This window comes from Mizuhopecten yessoensis, unplaced genomic scaffold (genome assembly GCF_002113885.1).
Source record: "Mizuhopecten yessoensis strain PY_sf001 unplaced genomic scaffold, ASM211388v2 scaffold3627, whole genome shotgun sequence".
In the NCBI taxonomy this organism is placed as follows: domain Eukaryota; kingdom Metazoa; phylum Mollusca; class Bivalvia; order Pectinida; family Pectinidae; genus Mizuhopecten; species Mizuhopecten yessoensis.
In genome coordinates this window covers 1449797-1473185 of record NW_018405139.1, presented here as the reverse complement: position 1 = coordinate 1473185, position 23389 = coordinate 1449797, and the positions used below count along the sequence as shown (strand labels likewise).

General features: G+C 33.1%; 1 protein-coding gene across 1 annotated transcript; it reads left to right on the top strand.

The window, feature by feature from the left end:
• The first annotated feature begins 6159 nt into the window (after positions 1 to 6159).
• Positions 6160 to 9381, top strand: LOC110447826. The gene is made up of 3 exons (XM_021493765.1): positions 6160 to 6308; positions 7435 to 7914; positions 8808 to 9381. Exons 1-3 carry the CDS (start codon positions 6236 to 6238, stop codon positions 9266 to 9268), a joined length of 1014 nt encoding a protein of 337 aa, XP_021349440.1. The 5' UTR covers positions 6160 to 6235; the 3' UTR covers positions 9269 to 9381.
• Positions 9382 to 23389: the final 14008 nt, after the last annotated feature.

Sequence of the window (23389 nt, the reverse complement as noted above, 5' to 3'; positions counted from 1 at the left end):
AATATGATACTAAAAAAATGTTAAAGAATGACTTTATATAAAGGGGTCTAAATATATTTTTAACAAACTAAACTACATGTCCCTCAGCCTACCTAATCAAGAACAAATGATGTATAATAAAATTGACATTTAAATCCGAGAAGTGAATCTCGACTTTCAAAAATCAATGTACCTGAGAGACAGAAGTCACGGTGGCCATCTTGAATCCTACAAGCTTAACTTAAAAGTCTGTCGTTTAGTGTGAAGTATACCAAATGTTTATTTCTCCCTTTGTATGAACAAAGTCTTACATCCATTTAGCCAACTAGAAAAAGTTGAACCCGGATTGTCCTACATAACGTATATACCCCTATTACAAAGTTACTGCCAATCAGAAGGGAAAAAAAAGAAAAAAACAAAAGCAGGACGTTTCATCGAATTGGAGCCATATATAATGGGCATGAACATATCTGAAGGATTTGCGGCCATTTTTTGTCCCGATTGTGTTAATACATTAGGGTTGCAAACAGAGATGATATAGTGGTCGTCTCTGACAAATTCTATGAATATGTGATCAGCAATGTCTGTTGAACGTGTTGAGCTCACGTCGGATCACAAAGCATGCATCTAACTATATTTTTGTATTGTCCACGTAAACTTGGATAGGAAGAAATATGTTAACAAACTATGTTTTGGGGACTTATTAATAAATAGAAACACTGAAAAATCGGTATGACCCCTTACCAACCCTTCAACCCCGTAACATTTATTTGGGGTACAAAAATATGAGCAACGTAAATCAATATAGTGTTTAAAGTCTAATAAGTGTGTTACATGAGCTCCTGAAGAATTGCCAGAGCGTTATTACTCACAGGGGCTTGGTTTTGACTACTCTGCAACCAAGGTGACTGTCTCGAAAATCGTCTTCTAGATCCTCTGCTTGTTCCAAAGTCCTGATTATTCCCAGAATTGAACCAGGTAAATCCTGTCCTGACAATTGTGACATTAACAAATCTAATCCTGACGGAAGTCTACTCGAAAAACTTCTCTCAGTAAGAGATTGTGAATTCCTTATGTTTTGTAAACCAGCATTAAAAAGTTCATTGTTGCGAAAATCATTTTGATTCCTTAAGTGATGGTCACGACTATTGCTATTCCGACTTCTAGAAGGCTGTGTCCTACCAACCTGTCTTCTCACTCCAATGGAATCACGGATAGGACCTCTTCCTCAAGTTACCTGAACTTTTGATGAAGGACTTCTTGTATTAAGGTTTCGCTCCTCACAAATATTCATATCACATCCACTACACTGTCTTCCGTTTGCAGCAAAGAAGAATGTTTCTTGTCTACACGAGTCTGGGATATGTTCAAAGTTACACCTACGCCGCGGGCACCGTGAAGGTTGTGGCCGAACGGGAGGGTCTCTGATTGGTTTGTCGGGTATGACCTTCTTGCTGCTTATTAATTAACGTTTCTTCTGGTGAAAGATCTGTTTGGGGGCGTGGCCTCCTGCCGAAGTAGCCACGAGCTCTTCAGAAAAAAAAGTTTTATATATTGTTTTCGATTATATTATCTTAATATGTTATTAATAAACAATATTTTCACTTTCCCGTTTTTCAAATATTTGCAGAAGTTTTCGCATTTCCATTTTTTGAGAACTTTTTCCGTTGTAGAATGTTTTGCATTTACATTTTTAAACCCATGAGCAGTGTAGAAGATTTTGCGTTTCCATTATTGGAAACCTTTTCCCTTGTAGAGGTTTTCCGCATTTTTGTATTTTTAAACTATTCGCTGAGTAGACGCGTTTCATTTTTTTTCCAAATCATTTCAGGTGTAGAGTTTTTCTTGTTTCTATTGTCTAAACCCTTCATGATGTAGAACTGTTTGCCTTTCACTGTTTAAACCAAATGCGGGGTAGAAGTTTTTGCATTTCCAATTTTTAAACCATTCGTGGTGTAGAAGATTTTGGTAGTGTATTTTTTAAACTATTCGCGTATAAAACTTTTTGTGTTTCCAATTTTTAAACCATTCGTGGTGAAGAAGATTTGGTAGTCTTATTTTTAAACTCTTCGCTTATAGAAGTTTTTGTGTTTCCACTTTTTAAACAATTCCCGATCTAAGAGTTTTCGCGTTAGCAAGTCTGGTGCCAAATAGATTACGTAGTGTGATCAAACGCGGAATAAGCTAAAACAATCAGCACCGCAAGCGTTGCCAACTTTAACATGATATGAAATGAAAATATGTAATGATCGAGTCAGTATTTTTTCGTTTTAAGTTACAAAGTACTTTTTATATACTAAATTCGCAAAGAAATATAACGCAATTTCTTCCTTTGTTATGATTTTGTCTATACCACTTTAAAAATCTTGAAGGAAACATCATTTCATTCACATTGAAATGCTTAAAAGCAAACTTCGTCAGTGAGTAGTGGATGTATCGTTCTGTAAAATGATTAAATAATGGTTAAACCTGAGTATTTTTAAAACAAATCAAATTGCATTTAGTTTTGCCATTTGTTTCTGTATACAAACAATATATTCAATCTAAAGACGGTCATGTGTGATCTATACTTGTGATTGGTAAAAAATACATTTATCTTAATCAACGATTATAGTGTCATTGAATTTATAGTAATGATAATTTAAAATATATATATATATACATTCATCTACACAAAAATTATAACATAAATAAATAAATTTGCATACAGACATACGTTTGAAAACATGAGACAACACTAACATAAATAAGTATAAATTATGTGCAAAAATTGTCTATTCTCCGATTGTGTAATAAAGAAGCTTAAGGAAAGAAATGGTCTCTATAGATATGAATAAAAAATATGTTAGCAACACTCTTCGTGCAAGGAACCAGCGTTTGGTGCACAGTTAATAATAGCTAAACTATTCTTCCAGGACTTTTCATTTGCACGTGGGTTTTCATTCGTTTTGTGTTATGGCATAGCGATGTAATTATCCTATAGTAAAACATAGTCACATCATACAAATGTAATAGGTAATTGAATAACCTTCCATGGGTTCTTTTTTTTCAGGGTAATAGTACACACTTGCTTGTATTTAGCATATGCAATATTACTACCACAAGTTCGGTGAAATAATTGGCCTGCTGCATTCGACTGAATGGTATGTCTACAGAGTCAGAAGTTTTCGTATGTGTCTCCTACTTCGTGTAAGGGGACATTGAAGAAATAAGAATTTATCTGCCTCTCCAATGCAACCCTTTGTATTTATTTATTTCTTTTCTCAATTTCCCTGGTATTCTTTTCGGTGGTGTCTGCTTAGGCATTCGTCTTCATATACTGTATTTCGCGGTTTAATATTCAGTACATATTCGCGGGGTTTAGGTTTCACTGTGCACCCGAATCCCATGTGTCGTGCAAAGTATTTTGACGGTCATTAAGGGTTAAAGGGGAAAATACAGGTAAACCGTTTGAAAACACTGATCCCGATCATCTTCAACCGCCAGTGACTTCACTCTAAAGAAAATCAAATGAGTATGTACCTTTGTAGAAGTAAACTGTAATCAATTAATCACCTACTGTTTACACATAAATAGTTGTCCGGTGATAATGTAATTTCAGTTCATTTAAGCTTGCATAATAGCGTTGGGTTATAAGTATTTTCGACATGTTGTGATAAGCTCCGTAAAAGAGTTTACATTTTCGATGATTGCGCTGGTGTTTAGAATTCGCGGATATTAGTCAAAACGCCAATATGGCGCAAATATAACCAACGCGAAATATAACCGCTATACAGTAACTCTATCTGCTGTTAGGACGTTAAATCCCATACAAACAAACGAACAAACAAAACACACGTGCAATTTGAAACAAGGAAACTTTGTTATACGGTAGTATGCTAAAGTGTCCTATCTGATATGTGATTGGTGTATGGTCATATTGGGTTCACCTGTTCTGCCTTCGGCGTTGAAACATCCTGGAGGTAATACACATTTCACCTGCTATGAAATGTGTAGTCATATCCGAAGGTTATCTGTACGCAAATGGAATCAACCTCGTGTGGTTTAGTTTGTTTGGACTTTAAATCCTCGCAAAAGCTAGGGTCATACGTTGATAGGACAAATTAAGGGCCACTTCAAAATGGCATCTTACCGAAATATCATAACCTGGACACAGTAGCATGGCACTTCATCCGGTCACGTTATACTGACAACGGTCTGACCTTACAGCATCCGTTTAAAGCAGAAAGTCAAGAAAATGACAGTAAATACCATTTAAACGCCTTTGCGTTTTATCAGTCAGGAGGTATTTGCCTTTTACAATTGCCTTCTTCTCGTGGGCAAACACTCAACTATAAGGCCACATGTTAAGTATTGCGTTAAAAACGGAAATATTGGTAGAAAAATAGAGGGCCGGGAGACCCAAAATATTGCAATGGGCGCAGTTGTTTTATTTTGGTTGCGTAATTACGAGTCACCTAATTGAGGACACAATAGACATTCCCGAAATTTGCATGGAACACCCATACGCCACCTTTATTTACATGTAGTGGATAACAGCAGGTATATGTTTGCGGTCCCTGACCTGCAAGGGTAAGAATAAATATTATTCAATCTTACTTTTTGTGCTATAGAATCAAAATAAATGTGTTCACCTAGTTGGGACTTTACAACCTCTATTTGGGGCAACAACAATCTTGTAAATGAAAGCCAAATTATATGAAAACATAATATAGATGAAAAAATAAATCTTTCCAGAATGTCTCCTTTTACAAAACCTTAAGAATGTATTTTGGTAATGCTGGTTATAACTTGATCAATACATTGAGGTATAATGTATTTCTTAATTATATAAAAATTCCAACCTTGTTACCTTACACTCAGTGTGTCCTAGCATGATTAGATCGGGATAAATAATTGTCAATATTTTATCTTAAAGTAATGTCAATATCAAGATTGAGAGTCACCTTTTTATTATACCATGATTTGTATGCAATCAGGTGCATTATAAGTACTTAAAAATGAATTCTTATCGTCATCAACACAGACATACCTGCAATAGGATAACACGAAGCAGTAAATATGATATTCAAAGTCTGTTGACTGTTGTCAAATACGTGAGCTCAATGATTCCGTTGATATGGATAGGAAACACATGAATAGAAAACGTTAATATAACTTTACCACTGTTCAATAACGTAGAAACGTTTATATCTTTTATAACTAGTAACTGTGTTTATTTTTCATTTCGTGGAGCAATATTGTGGTTTCAATCTGAGATTGTATTTGTAGGTTATCGGTCATCAAATTACATCGGGTGGTCAGGTGGTGCACTAGATACATAATGTAACGCACATGTATGCGACAAAAATACATATCGAGAACATAATTATGTTAACCGTAATTAACCCTCGTACAGTTTATATCACCCTTTAAACATTATATATATATTAATGTGTAAAGCATAGATAAGGTGTTCTGTTTGATTTATTGTCTTTATTATATGACCCTTTTGATGTTTCAGTTTTCAGGCGAAGACTACTTGGCATGCCTACAAATCCGAATGTTTAACAGCATTATGCCCATATTCAAATTAAAAGAATTGTTGAAAATTATATTTTGCCTATTTTTCCAGATACGTTTTACTACATCATATCCGCGCAGATTGAATCATGCTGAAAAAACTATTTTCGCAGTCTATTTTTCTCTTTAAAGATGTCCGCAATTATTTGTTAGCTAATTAATCAAATTCACAGTAAAACGAATTGCAAAACAAACCGATGTAACGGGACCAAAAAAGGGCGAGTATAAACATAATTTCGATTTTAATATTTGAGTGTGTTTTTTTTTAATAATTTCGTTCTTTTGTGAAATAATTTTCCGCTTCAACTTTTCCCAATTTAAGCCTACATGGGAGTCTGTATTGATTTAAATTTAATTATCTGCAGCGTTCTGATATCCATGTTTCCGGAACGCAGACATGTATATTGTACATGATGTGCATACCTGATTACATAAAGTGCGCCGACTTGAACTGTGTCGTAGCTGAATTAACCTTACTGCATAAATAATACAAGTTATGTGACAAGTTAAAGTTTACAGTCAACACTTCCAGTAACATGAATAAATCCTGCCGAAGATAATGAGATTCACACGAGCTTCATCTACTTGTGAACACAAATCAAATATGCACACAACCTACAAAAACTATGCAAAGAATTATATGTAGGAACACTTACGGCGTTCGTTGAAGTTTGAGTCACTTGAAAATCACAAAATGGAATATTACATTTCCTATGTTGCTGCAGTCGTCTTCATCTTTGTATTTAGAGCTCTCGAAACTTGTTCAGGTAAACCTAAATTGAAAGTTCACAAATTTAATTTATTATAAAATATATTCTCTGTCGAGTTTACATTTCAAAAATGAACAAAAACGATAAGTTTCAATCATGTAAAATGCCAGTAAGGCAATACATTCTGCTATGTAGACATAGTACATTATTGTATTATGTGTTAGTTGTATATGATTATCAAAGAATCAATTTATGTTGATATATGTGTATTTTATTTCCACTTATTACAGTTTTATTAATTTTATCGTCAAGAAGTCATCATCAAGTCGTAATGTTGTCTTATTCATCATAAACTATTAACTTAATGCTGCATGTGGAAAAATGTAATCGCGATGGAAATATTGAAAACTGTTCACATAATATGTATACAGTGTAAGCAGTAAGAAACAATTTAAAACACATTTGTATCAAACAACAAAGGACCTTATTTTCGATAATGTATTTCCATAAAGGCGTGAGTTGGATGTTAAGAAGATAATGTCTTCTCAAAAACAATAATATTTATTTTAAAATGTTCACGTTATATTTATAAGCATTAAAAAACAATTTAAAAAACATTGATAACAAGGTACCTTATTTTCGATGATTTATTTCGATAAATGCGAAAGTTTAAAGTTTAGAAGTCATTTTTTTCTCGTAAACAATAAAAACTAATAGACTGTGCTTGAAGTAATTGTGGTTAATTGTACTATTTTTATCATTTTGGCCTCTCCTGTGTCCCACTGCATGCTCTTAAGAGGCGACGAGTAAGCGATACATTCATTTTAAAGTTAGGTACATGTATTGTAAATGGTTAGAAGCTTTAATTGCCAAAAAATAAGAAAATCAAATCGCGCACCGACAGGAACTTAACAAATTACAGAGGAAATCTTATTCGGGACCATTTTGGTGATTACATTCGTTTACAAACGTACCAACATGCAACGAAAGGAAAAATAAACGGCATTTTATATACAAACATATGATGTTCATGTGTTACGGTAGAACACTTGTACTAGGCCCTTCTGTCCTTTAAAAGCAAATTAGGATTTCCTGGGTTTTTTTTTAAAACATATATGAAACACATGTATTAAACAATAAAATATTCTGAAAGATAATTAAATACTCTCTTACAATATTGCAGCGAAGCAAATAACCATCCAGATTCCAAAGGCGAAGCCATCAGACGATGGATGGTACGGTTATACGGAGCTTCAATCATGTGGCTACTCCATTGGCAACTCATCGTATTTCGAGTTTTCGGTGAAGACCTGTACCGGTGCACAAGTAGCGTTGATGTCAGGTCCAATGGACAATTACCAGTTGTATGAAGTGGTGATTAGCGGAATGGACAACTATGAGACTGTTATTCGTAAATATAAAGGTGGTATGACCATGATTAGAAGTCACGGCGGCATGCTGGACTGTTCGGCATTCAGGGCCTTTCAGATACATTGGGACAATGGAGTAATTTCTCTTGTTAGAAAATGTCGTCTAGGAAAGTGGCTGAAAATTCTGAGTTGGAAGGATCCTAATCCTAGACCGATAAGATATGTTGGAGTTACGACTGGCTCATGGGCGTCGAGTACTTGGAGGTTCAACCAGAATGTCGGCGAAAATCAAGGTAGTCATGTTATTACTTAGTATGACACACGTTCATTTGTCTTTAAAGGTAGGGTCAACGCCTATGGAGATTTAACATTAGCCTCGGCCCCCGCTTCGAATTTCAAAACAAGATAAATACAAAAAGGTATGGGTATAGGAAGCTTAAATCAGGAAAAGTTAGTTTCAGAATTCACTTAATGACAAATGGGACCTCATTGACTTACACTAAAGGTGGGGTAAAACAATTCCTCCTAGAGCATTTCAGTGACTCAATTACTATAAAAGTATGTCACCGTCGTGTGCAACATGTTCCAACTAATGTTTTGATACCAAGTATCACAGTATTTCAATAAAGAAGTATTTTTTTTATTGAAGAAAAATCATGCGAAATAGCATTACTAATGAGAGAATTCCCATTTGGACATGTTAATTTGCATAGCTGTAAAACATTTCTATTTTTCATACTCGCTTAAAATAATATAATCTCTTTCAACATGTATAATTCCCCAAAAAAATATAACCGGTAATTATGTCATATAAAATACTTCATTAAAAAAAAGCTATCTCTTGACATGATTATGTTCAGCAAATTTAGGTGTTTTGTATACAGAGGGAAAACGGGTTTTTCTTGATATTTACTGTAGGAAAGCAGGGTACGTGTGTGTGATGAATAGTGATGTTACAGCTGTAAGACATGCAACGTTCATATTCATCAGCCTTTCACTTTTGGAACACGATTTTCTTGTCGCATAAACAACTAAAATGATAATTAACATTTATTTCAATATGTTCACGTGTCTTCAATTAAACACAATGAAAAGCAATACTTCGTATATAGGATTGTCTTTTTCACATTGGTTCGAACATATTATGATACATAAATAGCATACATTTTTCTTATTTTTTTCCCAGATACTTTACAAGATATCCAATTTGAGACGCGCAAGCAAAAAGGACCCAACTATTACTACACGCATCTGACAGACTATCAGTACAAAATGGGACAACAAACGTCCATTACATTTAGTGTAAAAGCATGTAGTGATATCTACGTCGCACTTTTATCCAAGGATACTGACACGTGTACCATGTACGAAGTTATCATAGGTGGGTATGGTAATACAATATCCGTCATTCGACGTGGGAAGAACCGATACAACTACGTCAAGAAACCGTCTTCCCCAGCCGACTGTAACGAGTTTAGGTCGTTTATCGTCAGTTGGCCAAGGGGAGTTGTCTCCGTTTGGTACGAAACTAAAGTTGGAGACTGGCAGTTTCTGATGTCTCTGAGGGATCGAAAACCGATAGATGTTCGATATATTGGCATGACGACAGGAAAAGCGGCATCAGGAACGTGGAAAGTGGCACTTTAGACTTTATCTGACCAGGGGACAAAAATATAAAGATAATGTTACATTTAACTATATAATCGCATTGATGTGCGAGTCAAATAAAATGTCGATCGGAGATATCGGTCAAATTTGCTTAAGAATGCCTTATTGCAGCAATCGTTTATTTACGTGATATAGTAGCTTCAGGATATACTCCTAAAATATATATCTGGTAGCAAAATGTGTATTTGTGAGGTGGAGCGAAGGTCGATGTTACAAACGTCATCATATACAAATGATTTGGTTCAAATGACCAGTATTGGCTCAGGTATTAGGTTGTCTTATTTGTTTAACTGATTTGTAATAGGAGGAACAAATTAAAATGCTCTAGCTCAGACGAGGATTAAAAACTGTAGAAATCTAGAGGATGCTCTATCAAATTGAGTCTGATTCGGTCACAAGGAGTTACCTGGCCAAGTCTCGCTTCGCTACAGATTTAATAAAATGGAAAAATACATGTCAGTTACTGCACATACTGTGCATGGGTCATGTATAAATATAACACAAGACAATGAGAAACTATAGATAGGTTGATATATGACGTATAACGCTCCACTCATGTTCTGACATTTATGTACAGACGATCGACACAAAGGCTACCTACGTCCTTGAATCATATATTAAGTTATTTACTAACTGCTTTTTCGTGCCAGTTTAAACAAGTGACCATTCCATTATTAAGTGAAAAATAGACGAACTAATCATGTCCAATAGTCGATCTTGTTAGCAGTTCTGACACGTTACATTTTAACACAGACGGTTTGAATCGAACAATCTCAATATTAATCCTAGTATAAAAATTAAAATGTATTGTATCACACATTTATAGCCGATATGGCAGAGCAGCTTAAAATATGAGCATAACACGTTGGGTAATTCTGGAATTCAAAATCAATTATACTCATCTTTATCTATTAATTTTAACAGATTAAATTGATTTGTTCATAACATGTAGAGTAAATACTTTTAGGTAATCGCTAGAAAAAACAAAATAAAGAAAAATCGATGGGTTGATGCAGAAAGTATAACAAAGTAAATATTCACTGTGCCATATGACCAATTTGATAATAGATTGTAATGACCAACTGGAGTGCTGTCAATGTTTTAAGTGAAAAATTCGGTGTCAAAACAGGGAAAAAGATATATTTTCGATTTGTAAAAAGTTGTTAATTAATTTCAGCCTTAGAATACGTTTTGCAGATAAACACACAAAATATGAGTATATTAATATACATAAATTATAGATTGTGTTTTAAGAAGATCTCCTGTAATAAAGTTTTATTATAATGTTAAAAATGAAACTTTTGGACACAACGTTATTCGATTAGAACAGACCAGCTGTATCCCAATGATCGTATGAGGCGACTAATGTATCATGCGATACGAGGTCACTGAAGAAACCAATACGTATCGGCTGTCACTATTATGGTAAGCACATTGTCAAAATGTTGTGATACAGAGAACCGTCATGCTACTGCCTCCAAGTTATGATATTTCAGTAAGATGACACCATACAATGGCCATTAACTGTCACCATCATCCCATGTCCTTAGCTGCTGTGAGGATGCAAACCATGAACAAACAGTTATTTGATTTGAAGATTGTTAACATTACGTTATATATCCAAATCTCCCCTTTGAGGTGGCTTTATTCTACAAGATCACATGTTTGTCATATTGTTTTGCCTTTTGCAGGATTATACATGGTTGTAAAGAATAGGTGTTACATAAGTAATATTATATATGACGTCAGATATTACACAAATGCATTACGTCTTCGGATAAATTTCATCTTTAGCGTAGCAGTTTAAGAGATGGAAAAGGAGCATTCTGTCTTCGCATTTACATGTAATTGGACATTTATAACAAAATGATACATTTTCAAATTATCTCCCTGAGCATACAGTGCTTGTCTGCATGGTGTTAACTGCGGGAAGCGTGCGTAGCAAAATGGTCCGATACATAAACTGGTCCTATATGTAAAATGGTCGATATAAAATTCAAAACAAGATAAATCGGACCTCTGAGCTACGTACAGTACCTGCAGCTATATGCTGCTTTTATATTTAATCTAGGTTCAATTATGCTATTATCATACAGCGGTTTGATAAAATACATGAACAAAATTCCTTGTATTGATCTGCTGATGTCAGAATTTGTTTGAAGAAAGATTTAATATTTTACTGTGGGAAAACAAATATTATGCACATCATAAGTTTGATTTACAACGAGTTTGCAAACAAGTCTAGTCGACGCGACTGACATGTTTCTGTTAGCAAATAATGGAAACGGCTATGTCAATTAACATGTGATTTCTATACCCTAGACTGCACTTGAACACGAGTATAACCTCCTCGAAATACTTCTGAAGGTTCCCCTCCAAGTGTTGACATGTGTCATTCGCTCAGCACATGGTGGCGAATCCATTACATTTTTGTTCCACAAAACTTGAACTCTGTCAAATCTTAAATTAGATTGTGATAATAATGTGAGTATGACTGTTTACGTTGAATGTTTATTAACCATTTGTTGACAAAATCGGTATACCAATATACGTGCATTTCCTAAAAATTAGGATTCGAGATTCCCACACGACTGGTTTTCAATCGTATGTTTACTCGTACATATGCAAGAAAACCCCATTGATAGTCTTTACCAAAGACGTCATATTGGTATTCAATCACGTAGTGCAGTTAGGTATCTCATTTCATACAAGTGCATTATTCAATAAGGTTTAAGTTAATATTTTTATACATTTGTAGACTTAGGGGAATATATACATAGCAGTGTGCATTACACTTAGATACTTTATCGTATACAAGTGTAAAGTGAATTAAGTGTCTCTCTATATGTAAGTGTGAATTGCATTAAAGTACTTCTATATATATAAGTGTGAAGTGCATTAAAGTGTCTCTCTATATATAAGTGTGAAGTGTATTAAAGTGTTTTTCTATATATAAGTGTGAAGTGCATTAAAGTGTCTCTCTATATATAAGTGTGAATTGCATTAAAGTCCTTCTATATATATAAGTGTGCAGTGCATTAAAGTGTCTCTCTCTATATAAGTGTGAATTGCATTAAAGTACTTCTATATATATAATTGTGAAGTGCATTAAAGTGTTTCTATATATATGTGTGAAGTGCACTAAAGTGTCTCTATATATATAAGTGTGAAGTGTATTAAAGTGTCTCTCTATATATAAGTGTAAAGTGTATTTAAGTGTCTCTATATATATAAGTGTGAAGTGCATTAAAGTGTCTATATGTATAAGTTTGAAATGCATTAAAGTGTCTCTATATATATAAGTTGAAGTACATTAAAGTGTCTATATATATATATATATATAAGTGTGAAGTGCATTAAAGTGTCTCTCTATATATATAAGTGTGAAGTGCATTAAAGTGTCTCTCTATATATAAGTGTGAAGTGTATTAAAGTGTTTTTCTATATATAAGTGTGAAGTGCATTAAAGTGTCTCTCTATATATAAGTGTGAAGTGTATTAAAGTGTTTTTCTATATATAAGTGTGAAGTGCATTAAAGTGTCTCTCTATATATATAAGTGTGAAGTGCATTAAAGTGTCTATATATATATATAAGTGTGGAGTGCATTAAAGTGTCTATATATATATCTAAGTGTGAAGTGCATTAAAGTGTCTCTATATATATATAAGTGTGAAGTGCATTAAAGTGTTTCTATATATATATACGTGTGAAGTGCATTAAAGTGTCTCTATATATATATAAGTGTGAAGTGCATTTATGTGTCTCTCTATATATAAGTGTGAAATGCATTAAAGTGTATATATATATATATATGTGTAAAGTGTATTTAAGTGTCTCTCTATATATTAGTGTGAAGTGCATTAAAGTGTCTCTCTATATATAAGTGTGAAGTGCATTTAAGTGTCTCTCTATACATAAGTGTGAAGTGCATTAAAGTGTCTCTATATATATAAGTGTAAACTGCATCAAAGTATCTCTTTATATATATAAGTGTGAAGTGCATTAAAGTGTCTCTCAATATATATAAGTGTGAAGTGCATTGAAGTGTCTCTCTATATATAAGTGTGAATGCATTAAAGCGTCTCGATATATATAAGTGTAAAGTGCATCAAAGTGTCTCTTTATATATATAAGTGTGAAGTGCATTAAAGTGTCTCTATATATATCAGTGTGAAGTGCATTAAAATAAGTGTGAAGTGCATTAAAGTGTCTATATATATATAAGTGTGAAGTGCATTAAAGGGTCTATATATATATCTAAGTGTAAAGTGCATTAAAGTGTCTCTATATATATATACGTGCGAAGTGCATTAAAGTGTCTATATATATAAGTGTGAAGTGCATTTAAGTGTCCCGATATATATAAGTGTCAAGTGCATTAAAGTGTCTATATATATATATAAAAGTGTTTTTCTATATATAAGTGTGAAGTGCATTAAAGTGTCTCTCTATATATAAGTGAGAAGTGCATTAAAGTGTCTCTATATATATATAAGTATGAAGTGCATTAAAGTGTCTCTATATATATCAGTGTGAAGTGCATTAAAATAAGTGTGAAGTGCATTAAAGTGTCTATATATACATCTAAGTGTAAAGTGCATTAAAGTGTCTCTATATATATATACGTGCGAAGTGCATTAAAGTGTCTATATATATAAGTGTGAAGTGCATTTAAGTGTCCCGATATATATAAGTGTCAAGTGCATTAAAGTGTCTATATATATATATGTGTAAAGTGTATTTAAGTGTCTCTCTATATATAAGTGTGAAGTGCATTTAAGTGTCCCGATATATATAAGTGTCAAGTGCATTAAAGTGTCTATATATATATATGTGTAAAGTGTATTTAAGTGTCTCTCTATATATAAGTGTGAAGTGCATTAAAGTGTCTCTCAATATATAAGTGTGAAGTGCATTAAAGTGTCTCTCAATATATAAGTGTGAAGTGCATTAAAGTGTCTCTCAATATATAAGTGTGAAGTGCATTAAAGTGTCTCTCAATATATAAGTGTGAAGTGCATTAAAGTGTCTCTCTATATATAAGTGAGAAGTGCATTAAAGTGTCTCTCTATATATATACGTGTGAAGTTCATTAAAGTGTCTATATATATAAGTGTGAAGTGCATTTAAGTGTCTCTATATATATAAGTGTGAAGTGCATTTAAGTGTCCCGATATATATAAGTGTCAAGTGCATTAAAGTGTCTATATATATATATGTGTAAAGTGTATTTAAGTGTCTCTCTATATATAAGTGTGAAGTGCATTAAAGTGTCTCTCAATATATAAGTGTGAAGTGCATTAAAGTGTCTCTCAATATATAAGTGTGAAGTGCATTAAAGTGTCTATATATATATATATAAGTGTGAGGTGCATTAAAGTGTCTATATATATATATATAAGTGTGAGGTGCATTAAAGTGTCTATATATATATATATAAGTGTGAGGTGCATTAAAGTGTCTATATATATATATATAAGTGTGAAGTGCATTAAACTGTCTCTCTCTCTATATAAGTGTGAAGTGCATTAAATTGTCTATATATATATATAAGTGTGAAGTGCATTAAAGGGTCTATATATATATCTAAGTGTAAAGTGCATTAAAGTGTCTCTATATATATATAAGTGAGAAGTGCATTAAAGTGTCTCTATATATATATAAGTGAGAAGTGCATTAAAGTGTCTCTATATATATATAAGTGTGAAGTGCATTAAAGGGTCTATATATATATCTAAGTGTAAAGTGCATTAAAGTGTCTCTATATATATATAAGTGAGAAGTGCATTAAAGTGTCTCTATATATATATAAGTGAGAAGTGCATTAAAGTGTCTCTCTATATATATACGTGTGAAGTTCATTAAAGTGTCTCTATATATAAGTGTGAAGTGCATTAAAGTGTCTCTATATATATAAGTGTGAAGTGCATTTAAGTGTCCCGATATATATAAGTGTCAAGTGCATTAAAGTGTCTATATATATATATATGTGTAAAGTGTATTTAAGTGTCTCTCTATATATAAGTGTGAAGTGCATTAAAGTGTCTCTATATATATAAGTGTGAAGTGCATTTAAGTGTCTCTCTATACATAATTGTGAAGTGCATTAAAGTGTCTCTCTATATATATAAGTGTATATATAAGTGTGAAGTGCATTAAAGTGTCTCTGTGTGAAGTGCATTAAAGTGTCTCTCAATATATAAGTGTGAAGTGCATTGAAGTGTCTCTCTATATATAAGTGTGAAGTGTATCAAAGTGTCTCTATATATACAAGTGTGAAGTGCATTAAAGTGTCTCTCTATATATAAATGTGAAGTGCATTAAAGTGTCTCTATATGTATAAGTTTGAAGTGCATTAAAGTGTCTCTATATATATATACGTGTGAAGTGCGTTAAAGTGTCTCTATATATATATACGTGTGGAGTGCATTAAAGTGTTTCTATATATAAGTGTGAAGTGCATCAAAGTGTCTCTCTATATATATACGTGTGAAGGGCATTAAAGTGTTTCTATATATAAGTGCGAAGTGCATTAAAGTGTCTCTATATATAAGTGTGAAGTGCATTTAAGTGTCTCTCTATATATATACGTGTGAAGGGCATTAAAGTGTTTCTATATATAAGTGCGAAGTGCATTAAAGTGTCTCTATATATATATAAGTGAGAAGCGCATTAAAGTGTCTCTCTATATATATACGTGTGAAGGGCATTAAAGTGTTTCTATATATAAGTGCGAAGTGCATTAAAGTGTCTCTATATATATATACGTGAGAAGTGCATTAAAGTGTCTCTATATATAAGTGTGAAGTGCATTAAAGTGTTTCTCTATATAAATAAGTGAGAAGTGCATTAAAGTGTCTCTATATATAAGTGTGAAGTGCATTATAGTGTTTCTATATATATAAGTGTGAAGTGCATTAAACTGTCTCTCTCTCTCTATAAGTGTGAAGTGCATTAAAGTGTCTATATATATATCTAAGTGTGAAGTGCATTAAAGTGTCTCTCTATATATATACGTGTGAAGTGCATTAAAGTGTTTCTATATATAAGTGTGAAGTGCATTAAAGTGTCTCTATATATATCAGTGTGAAGTGCATTAAAGTGTCTCGATATATATAAATGTGAAGTGCATTAAAGTGTCTCTCTATATAAAAGTATGAAGTGCATTAAAGTCTCTCTATATATATAAGTGTGAAGTGCATTAAAGTGTCTATATATATATATGTGTAAAGTGTATTTAAGTGTCTCTCTATATATAAGTGTGAAGTGCATTAAAGTGTCTCTCTATATATAAGTATGAAGTGCATTAAAGTCTCTCTCTATATATAAGTGTGAAGTGCATTTAAGTGTCTATATATATATATGTGTAAAGTGTATTTAAGTGTCTCTCTATATATAAGTGTGAAGTGCATTAAAGTGTCTCTCTATATATAAGTATGAAGTGCATTAAAGTCTCTCTCTATATATAAGTGTGAAGTGCATTTAAGTGTCTCTCTATACATAAGTGTGAAGTGCATTAAAGTGTCTCTATATATATAAGTGTGAAGTGCATTAAAGTATCTCTATATATATAAGTGTAAAGTGCATCTAAGTGTCTCTTTATATATATAAGTGTGTAGTGCATTGAAGTGTCTCTCTATATATAAGTATGAAGTGCATTAAAGTCTCTCTCTATATATAAGTAGTGTCTCTATATATAAGTGTGAAGTGCATTAAAGTGTCTATATATATATAAGTGTGAAGTGCATTGAAGTGTCTCTCTATATATAAGTATGAAGTGCACTAAGGTGTCTCTCTATATATGAGTGTGAAGTGCATCAAAGTGTCTCTATATATATAAGTGTGAAGTGCATTAAAGTGTCTCTATATATAAATGTGAAGTGCATTAAAGTGTATCTCTATATATAAGTGTGAAGTGCATTAAAGTGTCTCTCTATATATAAGTGAGAAGTGCACTAAAGTGTCTCTATATATATAAGTGTGAAGTGCATTAAAGTGTCTCTCTATATATAAGTGAGAAGTGCATTAAAGTGTCTCTATATATATATAAGTTTGAAGTGCATTAAAGTGTCGCTCGTGGAACACCATGACAAGTATTTTACGCTTGTGGAACACCATGACAAGTATTTTACGCTTGTGTAACACCACGGCAAGTATTTTACGCTCGTGGAACACCATGACAAGTATTTTACGCTCGTGGAACTATCTGGAAAGTATTTTACGCTTTTAGAACACACTGGTAATTGTTTTACGCTTGTGGAACACTGGTGAGTATTTTGCGCTCGAAAAAAACTTATTGAATTTATATGCTCGTGAAAATCTGAAATAGATACTAAACGGTCAGTTAATATACGCTCAATAACCTATCTTGTTTATATAGTAGGCTTGAAAAATACATTGTAATTGATCCAGACCTATCGTAGCACTTTGATGCATGTAGTCAACTGCGATGAAATATCTTATTTTAATAAAATTTTGAAAACTTGGAATTATGATAAGCTCGAAAAACGGTTTAGTGTGTATACTTAGTGACTTTATCTCATGTACATATATGTAGACCTGATATATTATGTACGATTAAATTCCATATTTAATTCATATATTTGTATTCATTAAGAAGATTAGTACTTACTGTTACACAAGCATGTTTGCGCAATTATTTGAATACACGGATGTCAACAAACCCAATCAATGCATTTAGTATAGTTTGAAACAATTTAAAGTAAACATCAATTATCTTGAAAACATATTATTATGTCAAGTAGGTTGACAAGTGCAGATACAATACCGTGGAAATCAATTTCCATTTACGTTAATATTAAGTAAATAAAAATCCGAGCATTCTGCAAACGTTTTGACACTATCATTGATTTCTCAGTGCTAACAGGACAAACTTTAGCTGTTCTTGGATTTGAAAAGCGACTCTCTCGGTTGATATATCGTATATAAACGCTGCTGCCATTTAACAAAATTGAAATTTGACGTAAATAATTAAATAATGCTTGATGCTTTGATGTCTATGTAAATTAATATTTATATTTGACAACTATAATTATTTGTTTGTATAACAAACCAAGACGCATACTTATCAACACGGGAGGGGAATATTTGTTTTTTTCGTTGGTCCGTCCTCTGTATAACTCAATAACGCTGTGTCAAGATAAATAACTATCATATATGAAAAAATATAATCAAAGCATGAAACTCTTCAGCTCAACAAAACGCAAGGTAAAATGCTTGAAATAAATAAGTTTCGAGAATTGTCGTTAGCACTATCAATGTTATTTTTATATAATGTATTATGGCAGCCATAAAGAAACCTGTGATATGCATATTTTATTCATAGTTGTAATAATTATGAAAATAAAGCACATTCTAGTTTTGGCGTATTTTATTTAATTAAGATANAAAAAAAAAAAAAAAAAAAAAAAAAAAAAAAAAAAAAAAAAACAGAGCTTCAAACGACAAGTGTATCAATATATGACGTAATACCCGAATAAATTACCCTAATACAAACTGTACATATCAAATTAGCAACTGAGGTACAGTGCACAGTACAGTACAGTAATGATTGGGGTGTATAGTTTGAAAACAAATACTGTATTCATGCAATCTTAGGTATAAAATCTGTAATAGACTTACTTCATCCATTTTATTTAATACTGCAAAGATGGAACGACATATGTACGTTGTCGTCCTCATCTATCTCCTTTTCCAATCTGGAGTTTCTCAAAATGAAGGAACAGACTGTGTATTTATCAGGGCCGAGTTGGAAAAATCCATGTCGAATTACACCGGACAAGTACAAACTATCCTTGATTACCTCTCGGGATCCCTCCTGGCGGGTCCGGCTTCTCTCAACAATGTAACCAGCAAATGTGACTGCGGTGCCGACAAGCCCGACGCTAACACTACTGCTACGATAACGGATGGTCGCTCCCTCATGGTCTTTACCACTGGTGGTAAAATTAGTATATTATGTTTATATCACAAGCTGCATCCCTTCTGCCAAATCCCCAAGGGATCCGGGAAAATATACTGTAAATTCATAAATTTTCGCGAATGTGCATCAAGCCAATATTCATATTATAATTCGCTGAATGAAAAGATATTACGCACATATACCGGTTTACCTTGGTCTGTTATGTACGTGTACAAGAAATGCATTGGAATTCGACATTGAACCTTTAGGCGCAAGAAATCGTGTGTCATTGTATGATTGGGTAACATTTCACCAATTCTTTAAAAAAGAACCAAATATACATGTGTGTTATTTTGCTTTGACAGACTACTGCTTTACCTTAAATTCTAAAATTTCTTTACATCCATTAGGAATGAAAATCGCATGAATGATCTGGCCACTGCTTAGTAATTTTTACCTGAACTGTATTTAATCTAAAGCTAAAATCTATTAATCAATTAATTTGATATTTTCCATTGCGATCAACACACAGATCTCTTCCACTAGGTGTGTTCAACGTAAATATTCAACGTGCACGTCTTTCCTGTTAAGTTCGATTTTAAAGGTTTCAGCTCAATTGTAAATACTTCATTGTTTAAACTTGAAGGTCTCTACCTTAAATTAACAAAGGAGTTTCAGTGACGAAGTAAACACAACTGCTGCTAAACAACTCGTATCTTCAGGTACAGCTTACTTCTTTTTTTCCAACTAAACCGTTAGTTCTAATTCTGATATCATGACAGAACCGTGCAAGTGTTGTAATTATTAATCGTTATCTTTCAAATGCGTTTTAAATCATTAATACTTAATCTCAAGTTATTTTAATTTATTACATCTTAGCAATGTCTGTTAAAACTCTCGAAATTCCAGGAGTAACGCTCTCTTACGATCTCTGCATAAAAAGCCTGGGATATATCATGACAAAAATGAAGCCACGCGGTTATCTATTTCATTCGTTTCAGGTAGGAAACACTGAATAACCGCCAGGCTGATGCCTGTCCTTAAAATTTATAGAGGAGCAACGCCCGACTCAAGCTCAATGCTTGTTAATTTCACAGTTACGCTTCCGATACATACTTTAGATGTACGTCAAATTATCAAAACTAGTCTTCTTGTATCATTCACAAGGTTGAGTGAGCATAACCTTCGATCTTGTGATGACAAACCCCAGGTAATAGGCTTAACCCCTTGAATTTAGAGGATGCATCACTTGGTGCCAGAGATGTTTCCTGGAGACCAGAGTAATCATTGCTGCATAGGGTATGTTGTGAAGCAAAGAGCTGGCAACTGTCAGTATTTTAATATTGCAGAGGATACGAATTATCAGAATACTAAGTTACATGTAAGATCATACTTATATGATACATTCATTGCCCTAGTGAAACAACAGAAATCATACCTGCCAAATTTTAAAAAGAACATTATTTCGTTTAGAAAAATGTGAGTTCATCGGAAATAAAGGGACTCGGCCAGTAAAATTCAGAAAACAGACTCTAAGACAATTTTTGTTTTATTAAATTCACGGTGAAGTGCTTCCGGTGCGTCCTTTAGAAATACAATGCATTACACGTGTACCAAGTTTGCTTATACACTATTATCATCTCGGACAAGTGTTCTCGCCGAATGCAACTTATGTGTAAAGACATTTTCTTTGAGTCGATTTTCTTATTTTCTAAAGATAGTTCTCTTTCTTTTCAGAAGTCAAAGACACGGAGATAATATGCGAACACATAACGAGGACCATCGAATGTACAAGTGGCGTCCTAAATATCTCATACGCTAATGCAACAGGGCAACTAATTGTTCAGCGGAATCGTCCGAATCTTACGTCATGTCTCAATGAAATGGCAAGAAGCTTTGCACGCTGACCGCCAGCAACCATATATTCGGTGATCCCTGTCACGGCACATTCAAACACCTAGAAGTCACGTACACGTGCGTAGTTGCTCTCGTTCCATGAGCCTTTCCGTAAACTGTTCCAAACATATTTTTTTACCTTTGCATATGTACAAAGATTAAGTCTATAAGTCTAGAAACTAGCAAACATTTGGTTTTCAATTATATATGTTCACAAATTACTCTTACAAGAGAAATCACAAGTGCCAAATATGGCGTTAAGACTGCTTATCCTTTTTTCACATATGACATGTTTTTTTCTATTTTTTGTTATAGTGTTTTGTTGATCTGTTTTCATGTTGACTTTGAATAGTATACGTTTTTTTTTATCTTGTCCCAACTTTAGCAATATAATAGTATCTTGTACAATAACCATGCACATGTACGTACAGAAAGACTTAACCTCATTATTTTTTTCAATGACATTCGACAATCAGACATTTCTTTTCCATAAAAGAATTTCACACTAAGCTTCAAAACCAGGCAATCTAATTTATCAATGTTTTCTTTATTATTTGGAAACATATTTTTACAAATGATTTGCAAAAAGATATTTGCCCTTGTATTCCACGTTTAGGCGGTGTTTTATCTTTTGGTTAAATAATTTCAAAATCTGCATTATCCAGTACTTGAAATCAAATCGACTTCACAATCATCCATAACTTTCTTTCCTAAATTGATTGAGCATCTCACAGTTGCTCCGCCATTCCAGTGTTACTTAAGAGTTTATAGTCACAATTGCTTAACACGTGCCGCTTGCATGATTTAAACCATTTAAGAGTACTGCCCGTTCCCAGAGTAGCCATTTGTTACGTTCAGTTATATTTATTTTTTTGTATATTCGTGTGATTAAAATCCTATTTCATATAAGATATTGGATAAGGTTTCAATTAGATTGTATATTTTATTACTGTTGTAATTGACATCATCTTCACCTGTATTTGTCTGGAATTGGAGAAGAATAAAGCCATGGATGTCTGTACAATTGCTACAAATGTATCCATGAAGTTTTAAGCAATAAGTATTTTGAATATTTCAAATAAAATGCTATAGCAGGCCCTTCCACAACCAAGAAATGAAAGAACAAAGGATTGGAGGATGGTAAAATGTACTACTAGGATAGATACGTCTTGTAGTCTTATCTAGAAGCAACCTTGCCATGGTTCCGAGATTGTTGTATTGGAGGTGGCATACTCATTCTGTATGAAATATAACTCTTTTTCCGTATACAAATAGAAGAATATATAATAAAATGTATCTAGCAAAACTTGAATACATTCAATTATTTCTGTGCTATTGTAGGGTAATAAAAATCAAAATAAAGATATGCAACCTGTCAACAAATTATGTTATTTGTTTTTAATATGTGTGAGATCTCAATAATATCTTTCTGTGCAATATCTCATGAATCAATGGCTACATTTTGTGTGAATCCTCCATGGCTACATTTTGTGTGAATCCTCAATGGCTACATTTTGTGTGAATTCTAAATGGTACATTTTGTGTGAATCCTCAATGGCTACATTTTGTGTGATTCCTCAATGGCTATATTTTGTGTGAATTCTAAATGGCTACATTTTGTGTGAATCCTCAATGGTAACATTTTGTGTGAATCCTCAATGGCTACATTGTGTGTGAATCCTAAAAGGTTACATTTAATGTGAATCCCCAATGGTAACATTTTGTGTGAATCCTCAATGGTTACATTGTGTGTATTCTCAATGGCTACATTTTGTGTGAATCCTCAATGTAAACATTTTGTTATTCCTAAATGGCTACATTTTGTGTGAATCCTCAATGGCTACATTTTGTGTGAATCCTCAATGGTTACATTTAATGTGAATCCCCAATGGTAACATTTTGTGTGTATCCTCAATGGCTATATTGTGTGTGAATCCTCAATGGTTACATTTAATGTGAATCCCCAATGGTAACATTTTGTGTGAGTCCTCAATGGTTACATTGTGTGTAAATCCTCAATGGTAACATTTTGTGTTATTCCTAAATGGCTACATTTTGTGTGAATTCTCAATGGCTACATTATGTGTGAATCCTCAATGGCTACATTTTGTGTGAATCCTCAATAGTTACATTTTGTGTGAATTTTAAATGGCTACATTTTGTGTGAATCCTCAATGGCTACATTTTGTGTGAATCCTCAATGGTAACATTTTGTGTCATTCCTAAATGGCTATATTTTGTGTGTATCCTCAATGGCTGCATTTTGTTTGAATCCTCAAA